General features: G+C 54.7%; 6 protein-coding genes across 6 annotated transcripts; 3 read left to right on the forward strand and 3 right to left on the reverse strand.

Moving 5' to 3' along the window:
- Nucleotides 1–5: 5 nt before the first annotated feature.
- DL89DRAFT_245519 (Cullin-1) lies at nucleotides 6–2,607 on the forward strand (the record flags this gene model as incomplete). The annotated part of the gene is made up of 3 exons (XM_040885090.1): nucleotides 6–225; nucleotides 303–1,506; nucleotides 1,543–2,607. Exons 1-3 carry the CDS (start codon nucleotides 95–97, stop codon nucleotides 2,605–2,607), a joined length of 2,400 nt encoding a protein of 799 aa, XP_040744210.1. The 5' UTR covers nucleotides 6–94.
- Nucleotides 2,608–4,313: 1,706 nt separating this feature from the next.
- Nucleotides 4,314–6,205, forward strand: DL89DRAFT_266817 (uncharacterized protein; the record flags this gene model as incomplete). Its single annotated transcript, XM_040887248.1, has 1 exon — nucleotides 4,314–6,205. A coding segment is annotated over exon 1 (1,487 nt), but the record flags the coding sequence as incomplete, so codon positions are not given.
- Nucleotides 6,206–6,289: 84 nt separating this feature from the next.
- DL89DRAFT_266818 (uncharacterized protein) lies at nucleotides 6,290–6,755 on the reverse strand (the record flags this gene model as incomplete). The annotated part of the gene is made up of 1 exon (XM_040887249.1): nucleotides 6,290–6,755. A coding segment is annotated over exon 1 (155 nt), but the record flags the coding sequence as incomplete, so codon positions are not given.
- An 830-nt stretch (nucleotides 6,756–7,585) lies between these two features.
- DL89DRAFT_292271 (galactose oxidase) lies at nucleotides 7,586–9,844 on the reverse strand (the record flags this gene model as incomplete). Its single annotated transcript, XM_040890283.1, has 1 exon — nucleotides 7,586–9,844. One exon carries the CDS (start codon nucleotides 9,842–9,844, stop codon nucleotides 7,586–7,588), a length of 2,259 nt encoding a protein of 752 aa, XP_040744213.1.
- Nucleotides 9,845–10,540: 696 nt separating this feature from the next.
- Nucleotides 10,541–11,554, reverse strand: DL89DRAFT_218845 (uncharacterized protein; the record flags this gene model as incomplete). Its single annotated transcript, XM_040884357.1, has 1 exon — nucleotides 10,541–11,554. A coding segment is annotated over one exon (1,014 nt), but the record flags the coding sequence as incomplete, so codon positions are not given.
- Nucleotides 11,555–12,028: 474 nt separating this feature from the next.
- Nucleotides 12,029–13,755, forward strand: DL89DRAFT_266820 (uncharacterized protein). Its single transcript, XM_040887250.1, has one exon. The coding sequence runs from the start codon at nucleotides 12,216–12,218 to the stop codon at nucleotides 13,692–13,694; it is 1,479 nt and encodes a 492-aa protein (XP_040744215.1). The 5' UTR covers nucleotides 12,029–12,215; the 3' UTR covers nucleotides 13,695–13,755.
- The last annotated feature ends 121 nt before the right edge of the window (nucleotides 13,756–13,876 follow it).

The following is a 13,876-nucleotide window of genomic DNA, read 5'->3' on the forward strand; positions in this document are numbered from 1 at the left end:
GGTGGGTGTTTACTTTTTCGCTTTTTCTTCTTGTCAGGGATTTAGCTTCAGTTTTTAATTTCATTCTGCCCACTTCCTGAGGAAAAGAAATCCAATGTCAGCGATAGACACAGCGCCGTCGGGAGATGCCGACACAATCTGGGCGTACCTGGTTGACGGCATTGACCACATTCTGCTCAAGAGCAACGAGGGCTTCGAGTACAAGCGGTACATGAACCTCTACACGTAAGTAGATAGCCAATCACCAAAAGCGTCCTGCATTCCTATTCGAAATTGTAACTAAGCCCTCTACCCCTTGGTAGCGGAGTTTACAACTACTGCACTACGCTCCGGACGAGCATACCCTTGACGTTCTCCACGGTTGTGCCAGACATGGCGGGCAGCGGTGCAATGCTATTTGGCGAGCAGCTGTACAAGCGCCTGCAGGAGCACATCAGCATCTACATGGACGGAGTCGCTGCATCGTCTGCCGATTTCACCGGCGACGCTCTGCTGGCATTCTATACTGCGGAGTGGAACAAGTACGTGGACTCGGCCAAGATCATCCACAATATCTTCTCGTACCTGAACCGGCACTGGATCAAACGCGAGCAGGAGGAGGGCAACGCAGTCAACGATGTCAACACGATGATGCTGCACCTGTGGCGCGAGCACTTGTTCAAAAAGGTGCACAAGTCGCTGCTGGAGTCGGTGTTTAGGCTGATCAAGCATGTGCGCGACGGCCAGGTAGCGGACGTGGGTATGGTCAAGAGCGTGGTGGATTCGTTTGTGTCGCTGGGGTTGGATGAAATTGGCACAAACTCGAACCGCAAGATGGAGGTGTACGAAAAATACTTCCAGGAGCCGTTCCTGGCCATGTCCACTGAGTACTACGAGGCTGAGAGCGCACGTCTGCTGCAGGAGGGCACGATCCGCGACTACATGGTCAAGATTGCACAGCGGCTGCAGGAGGAGGACGACCGCGCCCTGATGTACTTGCACCCAGACAGCGTGGTGCCGCTCAAGAACGCGCTGAATGCTGCGCTCATTGGCAAGCACCGCGAGGAGCTGATTCAGCAGTTCCAGCCGATGCTGGTGGCGCTGGAGAAGGACGACCTGCATCGCCTGTACACGCTGCTGCAGCGGCTTGAGGATTCTGAGGGGCTCGAGCCGATGCGCAGGACATTCACTGAGTACGTAACCAACGCCGGCCGTGAGGCGATCAAGCAGATCAGTGGCAGCGAAGATATCAAAGCGGGTAATCTGGCTGCCGAGTCGCGGCTCTTTGTCGAGTCGTTGCTGCGCGTGCACGACCTGTATGCCAAGATGCTGCGCGAGTCGTTTGACGACAACCCAGGGTTCAGCCGTGCCCTGGACAGCGCGTGCAAGGACTTTGTGAACACTAACGGGTTGTGCGCGTCAGGACAGAGCCGGGCGCCGGTGCTGCTCGCGCATTACTGTGACTCGCTGCTCAAGAAGGGCGGTGCACGCAAGGCAGGCGGCGCTGCTGCTGTTGCGGCCAGTGGTGTCGGTCCCAGCGGCAGCGGCGGCAATGCTGCTGAGGGCGCCAATGACGAAGGCGACCTGGAGGCATTGCTGTCGCAGGCGATTGTTGTGTTCCGGTACATCAAGGACTCAGACGTGTTCCAAAAGTTCTATTCCCGGTTCCTGGCGCGGCGGCTGGTTAACGAGCAGAGCGTGTCGATTGATAGCGAGGAAGCGATGATCTCGAAGCTCAAGGAGATCTCGGGCGTCGAGTTCACCAGCAAGATGTCGCGCATGTTCCTGGACATGTCGCTGAGCGGCGAAATGAACGACGCGTATTCGCAGAGTATCGATGGTGGGTTCGAGGTGCCGTTCAACTTTAACATGAAGGTGCTGCACTCTGTGTCATGGCCACTCAGTCTGCCGGCCACGCAGCCGCAGCTGCCGTCGCAGGTGGCCCAGGTCACGGACAGCTTCAACCGGTTCTACCAGCTCAAGCACAACGGACGCAAGCTCGACTGGCTCTGGCAGCACTCCAAGGCCGAGATCAAGATGTTCTTCCCGCGCGCCACTGGCCCGGCAGCCAAGGCTGGGTACACGTTCCAGGTGACCACATACCAGCTCGCCATTCTGATGCTGTTCAACGAGGAGTCTGGACCGGGAACCGGATACGACTCGCCCAACGGCCCAACTCTGACGTGGGTCCAGATTGCAGGAGCCACGGGTCTTGATGACGATACCATCGAAGGTGAGATGGACGTGCTGTGCAAGGCGCGCGTCCTGTCCTGCAGCACGCCCAAGCCTGGCAAGGGGTCGCGGTTCACGCTGAACGGCGGGTTCAAGTCGAAGAAGCTGAAGATGAACCTGGCGGGCACGAAGAAGCCGGAGCAGAAGCGCGAGAATAAGGAAACGATGAAGTCGGTGGAGCAGGACCGCAGGTACCAGATCGAGGCGGCCATTGTGCGTATCATGAAGGCGCGCAAGACGCTGGCGCACCGGCAGCTGGTGCAGGAGACCATCTCGCAGATCAAGCTGTTCCAGGCCCAGGTGCCGGACATCAAGCAGGCCATTGATGCGCTGATTGAGCGCGAGTACCTTGAGCGCGACGCCGACAGCCGCGACGTGTACAAGTACCTGGCATAGGCATATTGTTCCTTGCCCCTTCTACGCTATACAAACGAATTTCCAGTCAACTGCTAGAAATGAAGCATTTGTGTATCTTTGCGCACCGCACTGTCTGGTTGTATATGTAGCGACAAGCTGGTCTAAACCATAGCCATACGTCACACACCGTATATATGGTTTGCATCCATCCCTTAGGCAACGAGCAGTGGTTCTGAGCTGTGCTATGTAGCTATGTAGCTATGTTTGAGTGCTCACCATCTCTCACCTACAGGCTGCTGAAGGTCTAGAGCACAACGTGGAAGGTGTGGGACTACAAGGAGCAGCAAAGCAAAATAAGAGGAAAGAGATGAGTAACGAAAACGCCTGGTATATGGATGTGTGTATTTTCGCGCAACACGAGTTCTGAATGAATCCTTGAACAGCGATATCTCAGTCCAGAAGCGCACTAGTAGCGTGAGCCTAACAACAGCAGAGAACAACAGAGCCCAAGGTTATATTGATGTGAAGAAAGCTAAAGAGAAAGGAAATATTGGGGGCGAGGGTAAAGGTTTTATACTGTCGCTCAGGTGACAGCTTTTCATTCCATTGTTTCTCTCTTTTGCTCATCTGTTTCATTTTTTGGCTATGTAGTTTTCAGTAATCGGATCTTGGTATTCTAACAAGCGTTTATTTTACAAACCCCGTTGTCATGCAGTATGTTCCGATCTGCGGCCTACAGAAAGCGGCAGGATGATACCACAAGGCTGTGATCATCATACATGGCTTCAAGAAACATGATATCATCTACGGCCTCAAGAGGTAGGTTTTCAATCGGTGATCCTCCTGAGGTACCGACTACTGGAACAGATAGCGGATCTGGCTTCTCACATTTACTTATAGTTGACGGCTCTATTAGCCTATCTGGGGTGCTGCGAAACAGCAGCTCACCCATCTTGCCCAGATGGCCTGTAGCCTGCTGGTCGTCCATATATACAAGATTCCAGCACTGGCCCATTGGAAACATGTCAAGAAATGATATGCTGCCTGGAAAGATTAAGGTCCAAAGATGGCTGACAAGACAGGAGCGCTGCAGAACCTGCCACCCTATATGCTGCGCTACATGACTGTATCGCCTGCAAGACAAAGGACATCCAGCGAATAACGAATGGCAGTCAGAGCAATGAACAGGGTGTGCAGCTGGCTCACCAATGATGTGCAATCCTTGCTCCTTTTACACGCAATGCTATGCAGTGCCAGGATCTGAGACATTGTTGCCGAACAGTACAGACCCGGGCATCTATTCATAGGTTGGAGAGCCACTCCACAAGATTGTTAGTGATCAACCGAAGGAAAACTAAAAGGGCTTCTACCTGCTTTATTGACACAGTACTTGAAGAAATGCACTGGCAAGGGTATGCTGGTTGTGTAAGCGTATGGACAGGTTTCTGGTAATAGCTTTGAACTACATCCGTCAGCCTATAAATGTATGGCTCATATCGTCATGCTAGTGTAATTTTGTTCTTTACCACATCCTCATTTTTGCTGCGCAGCGCCCTTGGTCCAGCAACGCTATGGAAACCATCTAAAGGAGAAATTAAACAAATTAAACAGGTCGATTAGACCAACGAAGGTCTCCTGGAAATCACGAAAAACATGCCATTTCTGCTGGTAGATCATTTGGGTGGAACTGACAGCTGGAGCTGACAAGTATCCTCAGCGTGTTCTATGCCAGGGACAAGCAGGGGTCTTCTCTTCTCTTCTCTCCATACCGCCTTTCAAGAGCTTCACCGTATATTTTCACTATGAATATTATTTTATCTGCTGCAAAGCTCGTGCAGCTGGCCGTGCTTGGGTGTGCTGGTTGCCTGCTTCTCCAGTCGCTTTTCATGAGCACGCAAACGTTCTTAGGGTTCTTTTATCCAACTATCCATGTCCCCTACCTTAACCCTGTGTCGCCTCCTGTCGAGATCACAGGTCCGATTTCGCTCGCATGGCAGAAGTCTTTTGAATACGAAGCTAAGGTGTACCTTAGCAGCAAGTCGTGCCGTTCCAACTCGCTCGAAACGTTCCTCCAGAATGCCACCGAGGTTTGGCACATTGAGCCTCAGAGCCTGGTGAACCGGTACCCAGTCTTTGAGAAGCATTTGAGCCTGGATTTCACGGATACTACTTGGATGTTTATGTGCCTTTTCATTCAAAAGGCTGGGCAGTTCACACCCCACCCAAATATCAGCGACCCGCATCTGCTTGTTAACGAGCATGTGCTTGCGTACACGACAATATCATCCACATGCTACGGGGATAACCAGAAGGGCAAGGGTATCAAAGCCCATTGCGTTTCGAACACAACATTCATGGTGGAAACCCAGGCCAAGTGGAAAATTCATCTCGAGGATAATGTGTATACGCCTGAATCCCTTCCCCGACGTCGCTGCAGCAAATGCAACATCATCCGCAGGCAGTCACTTGACTCAGATAACACGACTGACAGCGCTGGCTCTAAGGGCATGTACCTCCCTCTGCTCTATATGGACTGGGACACTAAGTCGGAGAGCGCGAAGTTCCCTCTCACAGATAGCAAAAGTACAGACAAGGGGACCGACTATTTCAATACGTCTATTGGTATCAGTATGGGGGTACGCGGAGTACGCACTAGCACTGAAATCGAGCTTAACCATATCACGAACACACCGGAGGATAAGGCTCTCGCGGCTTTGAGAAGGAACGAAGATCGTCCATTCATGCCTCATATGTATTACAAATCGCCAACAGCCAAATCGAGTGTCTCAACAGCTATCTACCTTGCGCTCTACCCTGTCCTCCTTTCCTTGTATATCCTTCGGCAACTTTCCATTGCCAAGCTCTACTTTGCCTCAGCCTGTTCGAACAGAGAAAAAGCCAGCTCCATCCTGAGGATGTATTTGCTTGTCGAGCACCTAGGGTCGTCCTTGTTCGGTAGATTTGTTCTGTTTGGAAACCATGCGGGGTTGAATACTGCTTTTCTGAATGCGTACAGCACCTGGTGGTATATCAAATCTATCCTCGCAGTCCTGCCTCAGAGGAGAGTGGCAAGTACAATAAGGTATCTCGCTGGTTCTCGAGCGACCAACACCAGGGACAACACCAAGGACGGCGAACCACTGCAATCTACCAAGGAGAATGAAGGCGCGGAAGCGGAGAGCACCTACACTAAATCCGCTTCATCAGTGTTCAAGCTATTTTTCTGGACTGTTTTTGGGTTTTCTATTGCGGAATATGCGGACCAAGCGTGTGTCTCTGGAAGCTATGATGCTTCATATCTGTCGGAGGCTGAGTGGAACTGGGCTCGCATCTTTTTCAGGGGCTTGGGTTGTTTCCTTCGTCGCCTTATCAGGTGGGCTCCTGCCGTCTATTTCATCCCGACTGTCCTCATGGTATTCAAGCGCAAGTCTACCACACATGTGCCAACTATGTACCACCTCCTTCGCATGATTGAGTTTGTTATAGTCGGATTGATCTGCCTCTACGAAATACCCGGGATGCTTGACCCTGAGTATCTGGCATTGCGCAATGTCGTAAACAGCATCAGTAGCATTGCCTTAGTTATCCAGTGGAGAATATACAATAAATTCTGAGTGGCGCTATTAGCGCACCCATATTTCGACAGACCATGCAACGGTTAGTCAGATATACAGGAGCGATAATTAAATGACTAGGTTGCAAGTTCTTGTAGATATATGGCATGAATCGTTTGCTGATGAGTTCTAAGCTACATGATATCAGAGTTCAGAAGAACAGTTGTTAATAACAACAGCTACAGTTTGCATTTGGTGCTTTTGATTCGATGATGCAGCCCAATATGCAGAGATAGATAGCTAGTTAGAGGAAGAGCACGCTAGTGAAGGATGCAGGGATGACAATAGCTACACATTTTGCGTTGCTTAGAATGCATTCGCTCTGCACTAATCACCTCTTGGCATCAGTGGTAGTCCCATGTCGGAAAGGTACCGCTTCTTGAAGGATTTGGAACACATTTGATTCCAACTACTGTTTGCTAGCCCGAAATGTAAGAGCAAGACAACCAAGTTGAAGACCCAAGTTGCTACCAGCACAAGCGGCATAACTGTACATTCTCATGTAGCAAATTCCATTTGCAGGGCAATGGTTGATGTGCACCAGTTGTGGTTGCGACTGGGACTTGCATAAAGATAGGCACAGCGCAATATAAGTTTGGGATTGATATAGATCAGAAAACAACCAGGAAAAAGACATGTGCAACTGCGGCTGGGGTGCAATGGGCAATATAAAAGACCGACAGCTCGCGCACCAACTCCCAGGATGCTTAAACTTACCATTTAGCCTCAGCTCGATACATACATATATGATTTTTGCGGCAGTAGCTGTATCAGAGTGAGGTGAACGGCGGTGATTTATGAGCAGCGAGGGTTGAGGGTTCGATCAGAAGCAGAGAATAGATGTGTTCAAAACCTCGCATCTAGTGGCATAGAGAGGGAGATGAGGGCCTCGCACTGCCCACCCTATTGGTTTGGATTCGTAGATTTTAGTTTTATATTTTTCGCTGCAACGTTTCAAGCAGGCACGTTTGCCTGACGGTCATATATGGATAGCATGGGGAACGGCATGTCAAGCAAGAACACTGTACCCTTGGGTCTCCATCTCGCCACAAGGGAGGATATAGCGCCCATGTGAGCGGTTATTAACAGCAACTGCAGTCTACCGCTGTCCCTAGATGTCTCCACAATGGTGCCTGATGCCACATGACCCAACTAAAGGCATACCTTTGGCAATGGTGTACACAGCAGTAATGATGGCAGGCAGAAGAGGCTTCCTCTGGAGAAGCCTTTAACATGCTATGACCACATTGCAACAACATACTGAGCCATAAAATAGGGATACCGATAGGCATGTATATATACCGTAGTAGCAACCACCTTGCAAATAAATGTCTCGGGAGAAAATAAAGATGGAATTGAGAAAAACAAGTGTTGAGAAAAGAAAAAGAGAAAGGCTTTTGGCGCTAAAGGGTAGGCATAGATGGCACGGCCGGCGCACTGTTGCCAGCAGCCGCATTGGCGATCTTCTTGACCTTGGACCAGGGCCGGAAGATGCTGGCGCGGGAGCTGGATGGCTCGGGAGCGTCGGACGGGCGGCGCTCGGAGAGGCCATCGGAAGCATTGGAGTGGGTTGACCCGCCAACCACGGAGAGGCGGTTCGAGCTTGCCGACGAGTACTGCGAGCTGTCATCGACATCGACCTGGTTGATCAGCGGCGAGTTGCCCGACGTGCGCTTCTCGGCGTCGGGTGACCCGGCAAAGCGCGGCGAGCTGGTCAGCGGCGACGTGATCACCGGCGAGTTCATGACGCTGGTATCCCACGGCCGCCGCATCTCAAACATGCCCGCCTGCTGGAACGGCGACCGCGGCGGCTTGCGCAGCAGCGGCGTCGACCCTGCGTCGCTCGGCGCGCGCGCCCGCGTCTCCGGCTCGGCCTCGTGCTCTGCCCGCGGGAAGTACTTCAGCAGCGCCAGGCGCGCCGGCTCGGAGATCGCATACAGCGCCGAGCCGCGGTCTGCCGCCAGCGCTGGCAAGTGTCCGCGCAGCACCACCACGCTACGGGCCTGCAGCCCGCGGTGCTGCGCGCGCAGCCCAGCCTCAAACACTAGTGGCGCCGTCTGCGGAGACGCCAAGTCGCGCAGCGCATTCACAGCATGGATGCCCAGGTCGCGCAGCCCCGATGCACGTGCCACGCCCAGCAGCTCACCCAGAACCGCCACGGCCTGTGCGTCGGTCGCCGCCGAAGCATCCGACGGAGCATGTGGGCCGTGCCGCGCCGCCACATCGACGCGGCCTGTGTGCAGGAAAAACACAAGGATATGGATGGCCGCACACGACGCGTCGATTTGGAACCGGCGCGGCATATCGGCAGTCAGCAAGTCGTCAGCAATACCCGCCCACTGCTGCGCCTGTACTGGCCAGCGCGCCTGCAGTAGGCCGCTGTTGACCGGCACGTGCCCGTCCGACCCGTCGATGTGCGCGTCGGCCAGCTGCGGCACAAATAGCAGCTGCGCGCCCAGCTCGAACAGCGCATCGGCGGCGCGCGGCGGCGGTGACGCAGTGTCGCTGGCTGCAGCGACGGCGGCTGCACGGGCGGCAGTTGCAAACGGCTGCTTTGTTGAGCCACGGCTCAGCCGGAAGCCTAGGGCCCGCAGATCAACGGTGCGCACCTCGCCGTAGTTCAGGCGGCGGCGCTGGTAGTCGTACGTCAAGTCGCGGCGGCTGTCGCCGAACAGCACCAGCGTGTTGGACCGCGGGTCCACCAGCGACTGGTTCCACGATCCAGCGCGGAATCGTCCCCCGCAATCCACCACCCGCCACTGCAGCTCTGCCACATCCAGCGCCCACACGCTCAGCTCGCTGTGGCCCTCGTGTGAGATCAGCGTCCCGGTCATCAGCACCGTCCGCCCGTCCACCATGCTTCCGCGCGGGAACCGCAGCCCCGGCGGCTCGCCCTGGATTGCCTCCGACAGATCCTGCAGCGTACAGTCCGGCGGAGCGCTCAGCGCATACAGCGCACGCTTCACTGCCGCAAAGCTGTAGTTGCTGTACAGCAGCGTCCGCCCACCATCGCCTGTCCCCGCTATGAACGACCGGTACAGCCCCACAGCCCGCGGGAACCCCGCCCGCAGAACCCACGCCCCGCGCTGCAGGTCATACACATTCAGCTCCTCGACATACTGCTCGTCCAGATCCTGTCCGCCCACCACCAGCAGCCGGCTGCCCAGCAGCGTTGCCAGGTGCGCGTACCGCGGCGCCGGAGCCTCTGCCTCCACCGCCGGTCCCGCCGGTCCCCCGCTGTCCAGTGCCCGCTCCGCCACCCACCGCTCCGTCTGCGTGTCAAACACCGCCATGTCGCCCAGCAGCAGCTTGTTGCTGCGGTTCGACTCGTCCACGCTGCGCTCCATCGACTCGCTGCCTGCCACCAGCCCCATCCCGCCAAACACTATGATGAACTGCCGGAACGCCGTCGCCGAGTGGAAGAACCGCGCTGCCGGCGAGGTGCCCGAGGTCCCCGCAAGTCGTCGCCACGCAAACGTCCCCAGGTCGCACACAAACAGGTCGCTCGACAGCTGCCCCGTGTGCAGCGACCGCCCCCCAAACACGTATGCCTTGCCGTCCAGGTATGTCAGAGAGCTGCCCACCAGCGCGGGCGGCACATCGCCTGTGCATTTGTGCCCGCGAATGAACAGCTCTGACGCGTCCAGTTCTGTCGACGGCATGCTTTGCAAGAGTGTGAGAAATAGAAAGAGTGTTGAAAAATTGTGATGTCAACAAATAAGAAGCAAGGCGCCTCTAGATATAGTGAAGTGTCCCTGAGCCACGCCTATTGAGCCTGAGTGCCTATGAGTGCCTGCTAGCCCTGTAGCGATTCTATTGTAAACCTGCCAATCCGTGCGATATGCCTGTAGAACCTCCAGACAAAGCCTGCCAGACGCCTAAATTTTCTTTACTACGCGAATAATGGAAGCAAGCAGATGCAGAGCAAAAAGGCAAACGCAACACAAACCATGTCTGAACAGCCGCTCCTGTTCACTGTCGTTCCAACCATCAAGCACGGCAATCCTCTGTTTTCGCTATACCACATCCCCTCCTCTTGGTGGCCAGATGCCCCCACTGCACATCTCGCACATTGACACCGATGGGCGATCTACCGTGCCATGCCATTCGATGCACGGGTTCTTGATCCACCCCCGCCTCTCTTGCCTGCTCCTCACATTAATTGCCCTCCAGCCCGCTCCTGCCAGGTGCTCCGAGTGGCAACCCGCATCTGTCCGGCTGCCCCACATCCACCGATCCCCTCGCTCTATCCACCGTGTTTTAGTCGTAAGGGGGACCTCGTATTTTTTCTTGCTGAATATCGTTGTTTAATGTTGTAACTTTTTTTATTGCCTGGCCGATCACTCCTCGTCGTCATCGTCGTCCGAAATGTCGCCAACATCCTCGGCTGCAAACAGATCCTCGTTCTGTGCGCCCTTCTCCTCCGCCTCCTGCTGGTGCTCATCCTGCTGGTACCCACCGTCCGCCGTCTTGTACTGCGAAAAGTCAAACTCGTCTCCGTCATCATTATCTCCCGCATCCAGCTCAGGGTTGAACTCGAAGAAGTCACGGCCCGACATGTTGACTGCCTTGCCGGCCTTGAATGCCTTCGCCTTGGCCTCCTTGGCCTTGGCCTCCTCCGCCTCCTTGCGCGCCTTGCGATCCGCCTTCCACTTGGTGAACGACTCGAGCGTTACCGGCGTCAAGTTGTCACCCAGCTTGTGCCGCTCTGTCTCCAGGAACTCCTCAAGCGAGATCTCGTCCTTGTCCTCGTCCTTCTTCTTGTCCTTCTTAAGCACAAATCCGGGCGGCAGCGCGTGCTTGTATATGCACTTGTCGCCGCCATTCGGGCACTCCCAGAACCAGCCGTACTTTGAGCTCTCGATCGCCGCCAAAAAGTGCTTGCACACAATGGTGGTCGTGGTCTTTGGGTTGCCGTGCTTCGACAGCACCACCTCCTCGAGCTGGCTCTGGTCCCAGTCCTCCATGGTCTCCTCCTTGCCGTCGCGCTTGTCCGTGTAAATGTCGAGCTTCTGGCCCTTGCGCTCCACCGACAGGTCGTGCGAGAACTTGCACCGGTCCCCCTTGCTGCACCCCCCGGCCTTGAAGAACTGGCAAAGGACCGATTTCGGATTGACTCCGAACGGCACCTTTTGCGTCTGGATCGGCTTGAACAGCTCCAGCATCTCCAGCTTCTGCTTCTCCTCCTCCTTCTTGCGGGTCAGCGCGTTCTTGCGCTCCTCCTCCTGCTTGCGGTCCTTGCGGCTCCCCGAGGTCATCACCTGCTGCTCCACCTGCTTCACGTACTCGCCCACCTTCTTTGACTTTTTCTTGTTCTTGAGCCCAAACGTCTTGTCCTCGATCACCTTCTTCTTCTCCTTGTCCTGCGTTTTGCGGGACGGCCCCTTGGCTCCCTTCTTTGGCGGCATTCTTTGAACCCTTTTAATTTACAGATAAAAAATATTCCACTGAGAACCCCCTCGTTTGCGTCTGTCCTAATGTCCGATGCCAGCTGAAATCGAACAAGTGCAAATGCCGTGTAATGCGAGAAAAAAATAGCAGAGAAAAATACCTCGAATTTTATAAGCGATGTGCGAAAAAATGAAACAGCGCTTGAACGGCGCGGAGCCGCGGCTATAAAAATTTTTACGAGCCGGCTCATCGCGATAGTCGCTCCTCAGCCCTGTGACGTAGCAGCAGGGGTCATCCCTTCCCCCGACTTCCACATTCTGGATTTCTCAGGAACTTCCAAAGCAGAGTAAGCCGCACATGAATAGCGTGACCAAAGAGGGGCGCATCCTTGCAGCCCCATGGTGTGAGACATTGCCCATCCCCCACGCATGACCACCATGGTACCATCTCTCCCCCCTACCCTCTTTCTACACAAACCCGCCGAATCTCTCTTATTGGCCGATGCCACCTCTACATACGCCGGGCATACTAAGCCTGCCCCATGTCATAACCATGCACATTTTCAGACTCCTGCTCAAGGGCACAGCACAAACACTTGCAGCATCCTCATTTGTCACCCCCAATAGGCTGCTGGTAACACTAATGGCCGTATGTCACCACTGGCGGGTCTTTTGCAAGCCGCTGTTTTACCGGAGCGCTTGGCTGTCATTCTCCAAACTCCTGCACACTGAGACTAAACACTATCCAGAAATATTCAGCACCCTCTACATGTCGCAGTGCGGGCACACCCGCTACGTGCGTAGCTTGCTAATATACCTCGCCCCAGAAGACCCGCCCGAACCACGTACTAGTGCATGTATCAGACGCCTACTAATGTCGGGCGAGTTGCAAAGAGCAACCACCATCTCATTCAAAGTGTCCGACGGTGCCCGTAACTACGCGTTGGCAGCACAGAATGCAGGACTCCCTACATCCAACATCTCTGACATGGTACTGCTCTTGATGGAGGACATCAGGCACATGACCGTATGCTGGAGGACGCCGGATGTTCCGGCCAATGCTGGAGCAAACCGGTTTTCGATTTCCTCGGGTCACGTTCCGCACACAAAGAACGGCCCTACCTTGCCCACTGCAGCGCATTTCAGTTCACGGCAGCCCGCTCTGTTTGTGCCTCTGTACCAGGCTGCTAGCCCTGCTTTGTCGCTCAGTGGAGATCTGGTAATGCTCATTCGCCGGTTGGCAAGACAGCTGGAGTCCCTGCGTCTGGAGAACTGCGAATTCGCCCACCTGAAGCGCCTGCTGGCAGCCGAACCATTAGTGTTTCTGCAGCTGAGGAAATTTGAACTGTCTGCTTGCCTGGTGCCCATTGACGGCCGACTCATCCTGCCAAATAACCCAATGCCGGCCCTCACCCACCTGCACTGTGACAGTGTGTGGCCGTTCCGAGATGGCACCCTTCTTTTGCAGAACTCTGGGCGCCTCCAGTCGTTGCGCCTGCCAGCTGACAGTCGCATGTTTGCCCGGCTGTTTTCGCAAGGCGCTTTCACAGCAGTCTATCCTTGTCTGCACACATTGCAGTGGCTAGCTGGGCACCCGAAACACCAGGGCTCTGGTAGACTCAATGGCGCCCAATTCACAGCTGCACTGCACATGTCGCTGGTCCTGCGGCACATGCATTTCGGACTCCCTCTTACTGAACTCTTGCCTGCGCACTCGCTGCCGTCCAGCCTGCACACATTCTGCAGCCCATGGCTGGCACTGCACGGCACTGATATTCTAGCTCTCGCACGGGCATGTCCGGATCTGCGGCACATCTGCCTCAGCCTGGATACTATCGGCCCTGCACGCGGATTGTTTGCAGTGAGACATGCTAAGCCACAGACTGTGCCCCGGCTAGAATCGCTTCTGCTTGCTAATGTCACCAGCACTGTGCGGGCTGACGAGTGTATGGAGCTGCTGCTGCGGCTTGCATCGGAGCTGCCGGCTCTGGCAGACATCGCTGTCCGGACCAATTCTCATACCTTTGCTCGAGTTCTGGCCAAGCAGCTGGGTCCACCGCTTCTGCATTTTGGCAGGCTGCGAATATCAGTAGCGCTATTGCCCACAGCAGATAGACTTTGAGTTCTTTTTACACAACACGCAATAATGCCTCTATGGCTGTGACAATAAATGCCCAAGGTTGTCGATTCTACTCGGGCATCTGCTTCTGTAGCATTGAACCGCATGCACAATGAGTGCAAGTGGGAAGCTTTTTGGTGATGACGAAGGCAACTCGGCTGCATTCGTGACTCCAGCCAATCCTC

The sequence above is a fragment of the Linderina pennispora genome (genome assembly GCF_002104995.1).
Source record: "Linderina pennispora strain ATCC 12442 chromosome Unknown DL89scaffold_5, whole genome shotgun sequence".
Taxonomy (NCBI): domain Eukaryota; kingdom Fungi; phylum Kickxellomycota; class Kickxellomycetes; order Kickxellales; family Kickxellaceae; genus Linderina; species Linderina pennispora.